This window comes from Aphis gossypii, chromosome 1 (assembly GCF_020184175.1).
Source record: "Aphis gossypii isolate Hap1 chromosome 1, ASM2018417v2, whole genome shotgun sequence".
In the NCBI taxonomy this organism is placed as follows: domain Eukaryota; kingdom Metazoa; phylum Arthropoda; class Insecta; order Hemiptera; family Aphididae; genus Aphis; species Aphis gossypii.
In genome coordinates this window covers 10,213,486-10,225,554 of record NC_065530.1, presented here as the reverse complement: position 1 = coordinate 10,225,554, position 12,069 = coordinate 10,213,486, and the positions used below count along the sequence as shown (strand labels likewise).

The following is a 12,069-nucleotide window of genomic DNA, read 5'->3' as shown; positions in this document are numbered from 1 at the left end:
TAATAATGTTGAATATGTTTTGGTTTTAACATATTTATGTTTTTAGGCTGGATACAAAATTATTTTTTTTTAACAGTTACATTAGTTACAGGTTGCCATGGCAATCAAAGAATAACAAAAATGACATAAATGTCAAAATATTATAATTTTACGTTATTTTACCTTGATTATCCTCAGCAACCAACGAATAATATAATTTCATTATCATACAAACCAAAAAATAACAAATTCGCTAAATTTGGATATAATTTTATATATATATATATAAAATTAGATTTTTCGTAGAGTTGTCCCTAGTTACTGATAATTTATTTATTTAATATAATGAGATTACCATAGCAACCTCGTAGATTTTTTTAACCATAATTTTAAAAGCATAATAAATTCAATGTTTTTTCTCGTTCAATGGAAAAAAAATTAAGTTCACGCTGCGTTATTATTTTGCTATTTTATTCAATTATTATCATCATATTTTGTTAACTAAAATTTTAACAATTATATTTTAAATTACATACAAGTTTATAATTAAATATTTAATCTATATTTTTAAGATGGAAGTTTTTAAAACACTTTATTAACATTATTATGTAGGTATTTAATATAATATAATATAATAGAGTAACACAGTGGTGTAATCAGAAGTTTTTAATAGTAAAGGAAGAGTTACATTGATATATTATTATATATATATAATGTAATTAATTTAATAAGTATTACTTATATTAAATGTAATATTCTATAAAAGAAATCATTATACTTGTTTTACTTATTGGAGGAAAAACCCCTAACCCCCTCCCCCTCATCAGTACCCCACTGGGGTAATATATTTATTATTAATTGTAATTAATACAAAGACTATTAAATTATATTTTAAAAATGAGTGGAAGAGATGGGTTGTTCGATCAATTATAGGTTTAATATTATTAAGATAAAATAAATTCATTATTTTTTCTGAAAAAAGAATTTCATGTTGTCCAACAGATTTAAAACGTACACAGGATTAAAGCTTTATACAACCTTCATGCTAAGCATACGTTATTAACCCAAAACATATATAGTAGTAGTTGAATAAGTTATTTTAAAAACCAATGTTAAAGCTGAAAAATAAATAGAATCCTAAAAGGATGTTCGTGCACTATTTATTTTCTGTCTGGCCCGCGCACAATACAATATACGAGTTCAGGAAAACAAACTTTGTTTTTTAGCTATAGTATTAAATTCAATTGATCATGATTAAACTTGAAAAGTTAACAACAAATGTTATCTGTGTTAGCAAGTTGAATTTTTAACGAATAACAATATGTACCTATTAGTATGTCCTAGCTCGTATTATCGCTTCAAACACTTCCAGTGGTAAAACCACATACTATATTATATTTTACGGGAAATAGGTACCTATAACATTAAAATGTCAAATTCAAGAAAATGTGTAGTGTTTGACTTAAAAATTATACGCATTTTAAATTTAATAATTCAAATTCATAATATTATGATATTAAATAATTAAATATAATACTTCAAACGATAGTTATTATTTCTAATAGTTTAGAAAAAATATTTACATATTTTTCCATCTAAATTTCTGTTCTAATTTGCAATTTTCGGAGGTGATAGATTAGACATGTCAATACGTCATACATGAATATGTATAAAAGTACCTTTGTACTTTCTAATAGAATATTATATATTACTTTAATGTACTATTTATAGACTGCAAAATGAATAGGTCAATACAAATAAAATCATCGGTACTACTATATATAAAAAATGTTTGTAAAATATTTTTAAATATATCTTAAATGTCATTCTAAATAATTTTATAACTAGGTTACTATAGATATTGAAAAAACATTTTAATTTTAGTTTATTATTCGTATTATTAATGATACCTACCTAAATAGTATTTTCACTTGATCCAATTTTTTCGAGGCAGTTCAAAGAAACCTTAAAAAAATATTGTACTATGTAGTCATTACCTTTACAATTTCCAACGCCACAGTCCGTTGTTCCAGAGTTAGATACTTGATTTATTTACCATACTCGACTAAGCATCGTCGTGCAGACGAAAAGTACCAAGTACCTATGCCCAAGCACCTTCTTTGATTTTGTATTTGAAAAGAAGAGCTGTATCTTATCTATTATTACTGAATAAAATGTGTAATAAAAAACATAAGACGTGCGATATTTTTTAAATTTGCGTGTAACCAACTATCATATTATCAAGAATTTATTAACTATACTAGTCCAAAATATAAAAATCATAATATTTTGAAAACAGACTAAGATAAAATTTGTAAAGACTATTTTACTACTGAATAACATTACTAAATACGTGATACGGATAGTTACTGTTTATACAAGCTATGAAATTATTTTTAATTGTATGGTATGCTAAGTTTTGTTTTTAAAAATTATATTTTAATTGCAATCATGATCATCACTACCAAAATTACTTAATTTATATTTAAATTGCATTTAATTAAAATACAATTTGTATATTAGCTAGAATTGTTTAAATCATATTTTATTACATTAACTAGCCGTCGAGTGAAAAGTATCATCAGTCATATAAATAAAATTAGTCTGATTTTCCAGTTGTTTTGATTATCTAATGAACATAAACTTTTAAAATTTCAATGTAAAACACTAACTTAAATATTATGTAATGTCTATTGATTACAGATAGGTTTTATCTGTATAAGTATGCATGATGTGTATATTAAATTTAGACTGCATAGTAATGTACTTTTAACCTTGCGAATGTTAATTAATAAATAAATAAATATATATATTATTAAACTGTCTATAGTTATAATAATAATAATTCAATTGGTAAAAACAGATTTTCGACAATCATATAGGTAATAAATTCAAAAAAAAGAAAAAAGTTTTGACCTACCTGTTTTTATTTAATCAATCCGTTTTTGTTGGTAATTCTGCTCATTTAGATTTGTTTTATTATATTATTACAAATTACATGAAATCTATATTTTCTGTGAATGTTTTATCTCTTTATTTGTTTCAAGTTTTTCATTTTTATAGTTCTATAAGTAAATTAATTTGAATATTTATAGTTATATACGAATGTTCTATATTGTAAGTAATTTTTTTTATAAATTGTTTGGAAATTATTTTTTACATCGCCTAACTTATATAAAAATGTGACAAATATTAATTATGTCTTTTAAGAAAATGTATACCCATAGGAAGATTAAAAAAAAACCACCTCATTAGTAAATGACATTAGCCATTTCATTTCTTTGTATCACTCAATTCATGTGCCTTTAAAATACAATACTTTATTGTCCAATGCAACTTCAAAATAGCCCTTAAATTCTAAGAGGCTGTATTTGTATGCTTAATGAGGTTATCTAATTTTGTGAGGATAACCTGATGTCTAAACTATTTTCTTTTTGTATTTCTTCGGAATTGTCTACTCCGTTGTTGACTGCAGTTGACTCTTTTACTTGTCGTTCTTTTCGATGTTCATTATACATCCATCTATTAAAATTTAATATAATATGTTAATTGACATTTTTTTATTACAAGGTTGATTATTATATTACATAATATAATCGACATATTCAAATACTAAGTACTAAATACTTCAAACTCAAACAGTGCTTACAGAAATATAATTGCTGCTGGAGCCGTTAACAAGCCTCCCAGTAAAAAAAACGCTCCAGGAAATGTCTTTAATGTATGCTTATACACAGAGCTATACATTGGTCCATAAATCAATGGTACTATGGCTTCACAAACTCCAAAAATTGAATTTACCTTACCTAAAATAATTTCAGCATCATAAACATTATAATATTTTTATTAATTACTAATATAATGTACCTAATTCATCTGACGGTACGAGCTTGGAAATAATTGATCTCATAGCAATAAATGATGTTCCATTTATAATTTCCACAAGTGGTGCTGTAAACATATAGATAATTTTTTTTTTGTTACTACGTCTATAACATAATTTTGACTCAATGTGACTCAATCATATTTAGGTTTAACATAACTAAAAGAAAAAATCCTATTAAATATCAAATATTATTAGACTATAATGGATTTTATAAATTTTAAAAATTCCTTAGTTTTGTACTTTCTTCATAGTAAATATTCTACAATTTTATAAAAATATAAACTAAACAAGTTAATCTAAAAATTAATTTATAACTCACCTATATAAAATATTAAAGCAGTCGGAGCAAACGCATAAACGAATCCTGCTAATATTTTGCTCATACATGACATTACTCCAATTAAGGCATCGTCGATTCCTAACGTATGACTGAATACACCGACTGAAAACATCGTACCTAAATTTAAAAAAAAAAAATGCTAAAAGTTAAGATTATTGTATGACATTTTATTGTTGCACAGTATCACTAGTATAGTTTTAAGTGTTTTAAATATATACCATTATACCTATAGTAGTAGTTTAACTTTATCTAAAAAAACAACTAATAATATTGTTATACGGTTTGATCAAACTAAATTTTAAAATATAAGCGAAATTCGTAAAATTAAATGTATACATAATTGATAATATTTTCAATTTTTATTAAATAATAAAATGTGTTCACTTTAATAATTATTTACAAATTTAAATTACCTACTTTTTTGTAAATAATTTGAACTTTGTTATTAAAACACTTAAAACCTTCACTCAAAACTTTTAATTATGTTTAAAATTATTGAAAATATGAAGAACCCGTATCTAAAATTATGAATATACCTATTGAATACATCTAATTATTAATATAATTTACAATTTGAGAAAAATAAATAATATTTTTTAAATTATACCTAAAATTATACTACAATACTTTAGTACATTACAAAAATAGTATTTTTTACAACACTGCAAACCTATAAGATTGGTGACCATAGCGTATGTGGAAAATAAACTGAAATCGATTTCGTTCCAATTGAATTTTAACCGTGTAAACATGTACATCATTGACATCTCTCCTAAAAATCAAAAATTCTGTTAAATCGATTAGATATAATCAATACAATAACAATATTTTACGGTTGTATATATAGTTTCATTATAAAGTAAGAACATATAATATTTTGACAATCATTAATATATAATGGTATAATGATAGAGGTACCTTTTTTATTTTTTTTATTTGAACCGACGGCGCCGCGGAAACAGCTTTCGCACTACTTCCGCGACGACGGCGACGTTAAAAATGATATCTACATTCTATAATAACAATTTTTGCAATAAGTTATGTGAGATTTCGTGATATAACGTTATTTACACGATAAAAAATTAGTGAGAAATGTTCTTATTCCTTATAATACACCAAACACATAAACATAAGCTTACATAACTAATCTGACGCTGTCATAATTGATTAGTTGTACTAGTTGTACCCTATAACGGCTATAACTATACATTTATATAGTAATTCTATTGCTAAATAATATAGAAAGGTATTTATACTTTATAGTGATAATATTTTTTCAACAATAAATCTGTTGTTAATTATTAAAATGTATTACGTAAAAAATAATATGTTAAACGGACGTTATGAACAATTTAAGTGAATATTATTATAATTAATGATTAATGAATAAAATAGGTATCATACATATTATATTTGTATGTATAAATATACTGTATAATATTTTATACTATTTCAAGATATTTGGTAAAATTAAATTATAGGTAGTATTATAAATATATTTGTATTTTAATTTACGCACCATACAAAGGACCCATTACGACAATGACGACAACTAACAAAGAAATAATTCTTAATCTTCTGTTGTGTTGTCCTTCTTTAAACGTCACACGAATAGCTTCCTTGATGTTACTCAGACTAAAAAAATCCTCGATAAAATAAAAACAGGATGTAGACTTTGGCGGTTCTTTGCTTTCTAAACTTTTCTCCGATTTTATATCTTTAATAAATATCACTCCGTATGAAATCGTTAATGCGTACATCACTATAGCTATGGTGTAGACACCGTAAAATCCGAGTCCACGAAACAATACGCCGGACAACGCGGTACCGATTGGAACGGCTACCGAGTAGAAAACATTCGCTATTCCGATTCTTAGTGTACGGTATTTTACCTGAAAGCCAACAAAAATATACAATAATATTGGAAACAATCTTTAATTTGTTAAATCTAAAATGTATTTGTTTCGATTAGGTATAATATGTATATGAATTTGTTTCAATCTCACACCTGCTTGTTACGTTAAAATTTCTTTGAAAGTCAACAACAGCTATATTCACTATATTAACGTATATCATCGACTTATATGGTCGATGTCAAACTTACCGAAGACACGTCGCCTATATAGCTGAATATCGCCATGACCATTGTCATCCACCCGCCGGTCATAGCTGGAGGCAGACACTCCACCAATCCGACTACTTCCACGGGCAACTCGTAAAAATAATAAGTACAGACAAGTAGCCCTATGCTGGTCAGTAACTCGCCCACAATGGGTATCAACATGCACGGCTTGCGCTTGTGATTTCGGTCGCTCCACGAACCGACGAATATTATCAACACCATAGGTATGCTACTCTGTACCATCGTTTTCCATATGATCATGCCGGTCACCAGCTCTTGGACCATGACTTCCTCTTTGGCGTAATCGGCCGAGTTCCGGTTCTCCAGCGCCCAACACGTGCTGTTCGCCAGCTTTAAATTCACTCGGCACGCCTTCTGCAGGTTCAAGTTTTGAGTGCACAGCCCCGTCAGAACGCTAGTCATGATGTAACATCCGAACATTGGCTCGATTGTACAGTGGTCAAAGATGAACTTCAATTTTGACATGATGCCCTTAGTTTGCCATGCTTCATTATTTTCGTCCGATAGTGACGATTGCTCGCACTTTGCTTCAGTAGTTTCTTCGTTTGTCATGGTTTTTAAGTCGACGCTTTCGGTCATGTTATTATTGTTATTATAACTAGTCGAACACTATTATACCAGCCAGTTGAAAATAACCGATAACAACTTCAACTTGGAAACGTCCGATACTTTCTAAAATCATATAATTTTAAGTCGTATCAAATTAAATATAAATAAATAAATGTTAAATTCGTTGTTTTTATATTTATATCACATTAATATTTAACGTATAAATAATAACGACAATCCAACATACATTATTCAAGAATGGACGAAAATGATATTCTTATTTAACTGTTAATTTTATCTACGATAAGCATATTATAATTGTAACGTTTCTAAAACCAAAACTGTAGATATTAAATAATATTTAATATAAATATTAAACTTAGCTAAACTTAATACATTTATTTGTTTTAATAAAATTCTAATATTTTAACTTATTAACGAAATTGTATTAAATTATTTATTTCAAAATGACTATTCACTGATACTCTGGTTCACAATATTAGTAAAAATAAAGGAATAGAAACTTCATATAATGCTCGCATCTTTAAATTTTATATTAGGTCAATCAACTTTAATAACCTATAGAGGCCACAGTTTTGGTTCTATACTTCTACGGATATTAAATTTGCTATGTTGCGACACGATATATAAAGGGAACACATCCTTTTAATAATTATTCTATCAAGTCAGTTTTGAAATTTGAATACCTACTCAAAACTTATTTGTATATAATATGTACTTCTATGAGACTTTTTATTTGTTTAGATAATATACTTGGATTAAAAGTTAGTACTTTTTTCAAAGGCATCTGTAAATGTATACTGACTTCGATTATTTAGCAGTGATCTAAAAAAAAAAACAACAAAAATTTAACTTTAATATGTTTTAAAAACATTTTCGTGTTGGGATAATGAAAGCAGTTATTAAAAATTTTAATTTGAAATACTGATATTATTATGACGTACTTGAATCTATTTACTATAAAAAAAATTAATGTATGCATTTATCTCTCTTTATCTCCTATTCTTTGTATTATTCTTACATACTGTAATACCTGTAGTATACGAATTACATTTAATTGGTTTAAACGGTGTTAAAGAAATAGAGTATGTCACAATGCACTAAGTATTTCGTTCAAAAAACTATTGTGATCAAAGCTCAACTTCATCTAATCTTATTTTATAATTTGTTAAGGTATATATTATGTTCAAATTATACTTTTTAATTTAACTTTTAATACGTGTAAAAACGAAACCAAAACTAATAATAACATATATACCATTATAATTTCAAACCAATAAGCAATTACAGTTATCTCTATAGAAGTTTAAGCTAAGAAAACACAGTATGTTTGATATTACATTATACTGATTACAGAGCAAGATATTTTTTATTTTATTTTTATATTCTTTAAATAAAAAAATTGTAAATCACTGCATATAATTACCCAACCCTTTTTAATGCTAAAATATATTTAAAACTTAAATTTTTCATTGTCATATTATCTTTTGCTGTTTTGAATACCTATATTATGATAATGATACTCCCAATTTAATATGCTTTTTTTCTTTGTTTTATACATCGAGTATACTATTAAGTGTAGAAATGAATCATTAAAAATCATAATCATGCTATGCATGTGCATTCAGGTTCTCTAAACAACAGTATTATTTCAAAATTATCTAACATATGATACCCTATATACCCTATAGTCTAAGGCTAAGACTACAACAATATAACTATTATCTTAACATAAGTATTTTAAATTAAGAGTATACTATTATAGAATATTATAAAAACATATTTTAATATTTCTAAACAAAAAAAAAATAAATAAAAACAAACCATATTATTAAAATCAAATATTCTTGCACAAAATGCTATTTATACTATCTTAAACAAATTTTAGAAGACATTTTATACATGTTTTATAAAGTTGGAGAGTACCTATCAATACTAAGCATGAAACATTCGAAAAATCCCAGTCTTATAATCCATTACTCTTCGAATGATAACTGAGTTATTTTCGAATATATTTCTTGTAACAGTTGTAACATTTTACACATTAATAAAAGTATACCTTAAAAATTAAAATACCTGTTCGTAGAAATATAAAACTAAAAGGTAAATTTATATTATGTTATTTAAGTATAATTAAGTATATAAAATGTATACAATGTATAAAAATTAAATATTTCTGTAAACATTTCAGTTATCCGAAATTTTTTTTTATGTATGTTTTATGTAAATACAATAGCTAGATGAAAAAATACTTAAATCTTCAACTTTAAGAGTGGTTTCTGACAGAAAATTAGATGTAGTTTATACTTTTAATAAGTTGTTTTATTAAAATGTACTAAATTTTTATAAAATAAGTATTTTCTACATAGTATGATCACACTTAAACCTTTCTAAACCACAAAATTCTTATCAGTTTAAAATATAAATAGATTAATTACCTATTGACGATATAATGTATGTATAGTAAATAAATAGAAAAATTAAAAAAAAAAATAGTTAGGCGCTTGAATATACAATTTTATCATTTTATCATCACTCTATCGTGATCAAATTTAAGAAAAATTTAGTATAAGTATTTTTCATTTATTACTTGCTTAAATAAAATAATGGTTTTTCGTTAGATAGAATATTAAAAAAAATTTTAAAAAAATACTAAATATATCATAATATAGGTACTCCTTTATATAGTACCTATATAAAAGGCACTCTCATTGATCCTTATGTACTTAAACGAACTCTAAATTGAATAAGGTCTTAATAATAAAAATAAGTTTAATTCCGAAGTTTAAATCATATACTGAAAATGTACAAGGTTAAAATAATTTATTATTTATAGTATAAATATAATTTAAGCTTATATAGCTTACAAACATGTTTTAAATTAATTGTACAAATTAGTATAATTTCAAACTCGACGGAGCAAAGGCGTACATTAGATAAACTTTATACCAAAGGTAGGTGGGTCTAGAGATTAACCTGATCACGGATTAAAATATAAATTCCCAAAATTAATTTCAATAAACAATTAATGATAGTACATATTTTATGTTTATTATTAATTAGGAATAAAAATACGAAGCAACATTTCTAAATAAAATTGTTATCAAAACGTATATTTTTTATTTAACAAAAATTTTACTATGACCAAAATAATATAATACGTGTGATGTATATTACATTCGTCAAATATAGTGGGGCTACTGTATATTCTTTTGTGAAGGAAAATACTTGAAGTATAGATATGTTGTAAATAGATTTTGAACTCGAGTAAAGAACTCCATCTCTAAATTTTTTATATTCTTCAAAATCATGTAGGTATTTTTTGTAAAAAACCATTTTTAATATTGTAGAAGAAAAATACGAACATATCGGCTATTGCAGAGATATATCAATTTAAATTAAGGCATATATTGATTTACAATTATATATTTAACAAATATTTTGAAGTAGACACAATACTACTGCTGTACTGCAACAAACTGAGTACTTTTTGATTGCTTCTGTGGGTCGCTCATTTTTGGACACACGTTTAGACAAAAATCTATTACCATTATAAAAACAATATACGTAGTTGAACGTGGGCATCGTAACTTTTTCAACGAGTATGATAAAAAAAAAAAAAAAATCATACATAAGTAATTATAAAATTATACGTTTTACATAGCAACCTATGGCGTTTAAAATATACGATTTTTTATGTACGTGTACCTACTGTCGTTGCTCACCTCTTGTCCATTTACGCGTAAGCGCGTACAATATATTTTCATCCCTCGGCGGCTGAACGTGAACACGCACGAAACGACAATAATATTATAATATATTATTATTAACGATCGGTTTAAACTTGGATGTTTTGTAGTCGATTTATTAAACTGTAATAATAATACGTGTAAAAGTCGTTTATTACGACCATAATAACAACACCGACGATAGGCGCATAATGATTATATTATATTATTATATACGAATACTAAATATAATAATATTCGTGCATCGTAATTCACGGCCGTTAGATAACACAGCACCAAACCGTGATTGTAACGATAAACCGATTGTTTTAACACGTGTAATATATTTTTTTTTTTTATTATTCGTCGTCGTGTACGGTTGCGGATCCGCGTGGACTTGGCGCGTCCTGCCGAATTTTCGCGACCGCAAAACAAGAAGAAACGAATTCAACCGTGCAAGAGTGCGTGTAATGTACACAATGTACACATCAAGTCGACACGTCTCTATAGCGATAATATAATTATTACGACGATCGGTCTCACAGTCGAAATAACGTCCTGTTTAGTGTGTACGATTCCGCCAATGATTCCGCAATGAAAATAAATGCTAATATCGTACCATTCGCCGTCCGACGGTGGGGACGGAGGCTGCAGCGAAACATTACTAAAGCGTGCTATCTGATGCTTTTAGCTTTCTCGTTCTTATATCAACAGATAATAGACATTATAATATGAAATACGCCATCTCTCTCTCACTCTCTCTCTCTCTCTCTCTCTCACTCTCGACGCTCTATCTGTGCTTTTTTTTTTCTCTTGGCATTTTAGAACTCGCACGTGTACACCGCGTACTAGTTTCAAAGCTTGATTCGAGCGATAAACCTACTATTGGCTGTACAAATGCTGCTTTGGTTGCAAACGTCATAGTCGACACCGGTAAAATTGGTAATACTCTACGGTCATAATATGACGTCTTAAACTATACCGTATTATATGGGAATTCCTATACCAGTGGCGTAGTTATGATTTTGTTCTGGGGGGGGGGATATATAATTTATTGGTTAAACATAAAGTGGGGGGCTCAATAAGTCAATGATTTAAACATTAAAAAAAAAAGCTCTGGGGGGGATCTATCCCCATATCCCCCCCCATAACTACGCCACTAGGACGCGATGTATACTTTTGAGACAAACACGTCATATTATTATGTGGGTAGTGACCTGAAGTCACAAGAAAACTCGAGCTGGAGTCCCTTTCGTTTTTGTTTTTGTAAAAATATTATATCTATGTTTTTAAATTATAACTTATGGGTAAGTACGTAAGTATAATCAATAACCATGAAAACGTTTATTAATTACGATTATTCGTTCTCTTTCGTCATTCATAAACGATTAAACAACAATGTATTAAATTATGAACTATAGGT

General features: G+C 26.9%; 1 protein-coding gene across 2 annotated transcripts; it reads right to left on the bottom strand.

Annotated features, from left to right (window-relative positions):
- Positions 1 to 3,227: 3,227 nt before the first annotated feature.
- LOC114128202 (uncharacterized) lies at positions 3,228 to 11,306 on the bottom strand. 2 transcript variants are annotated; one of them, XM_027992659.2, is made up of 8 exons: positions 10,631 to 11,306; positions 6,310 to 7,020; positions 5,725 to 6,097; positions 4,876 to 4,977; positions 4,185 to 4,322; positions 3,847 to 3,930; positions 3,629 to 3,785; positions 3,228 to 3,501 (listed from the first exon to the last, which is right to left on the bottom strand). In XM_027992659.2, exons 2-8 carry the CDS (start codon positions 6,925 to 6,927, stop codon positions 3,372 to 3,374), a joined length of 1,602 nt encoding a protein of 533 aa, XP_027848460.2. In that variant the 5' UTR covers positions 6,928 to 7,020; positions 10,631 to 11,306; the 3' UTR covers positions 3,228 to 3,371. The 2 variants fall into 2 exon arrangements, with proteins under 2 accessions (XP_027848460.2, XP_027848461.2); XM_027992660.2 differs by having other exon boundaries at positions 10,644 to 11,306.
- Positions 11,307 to 12,069: the final 763 nt, after the last annotated feature.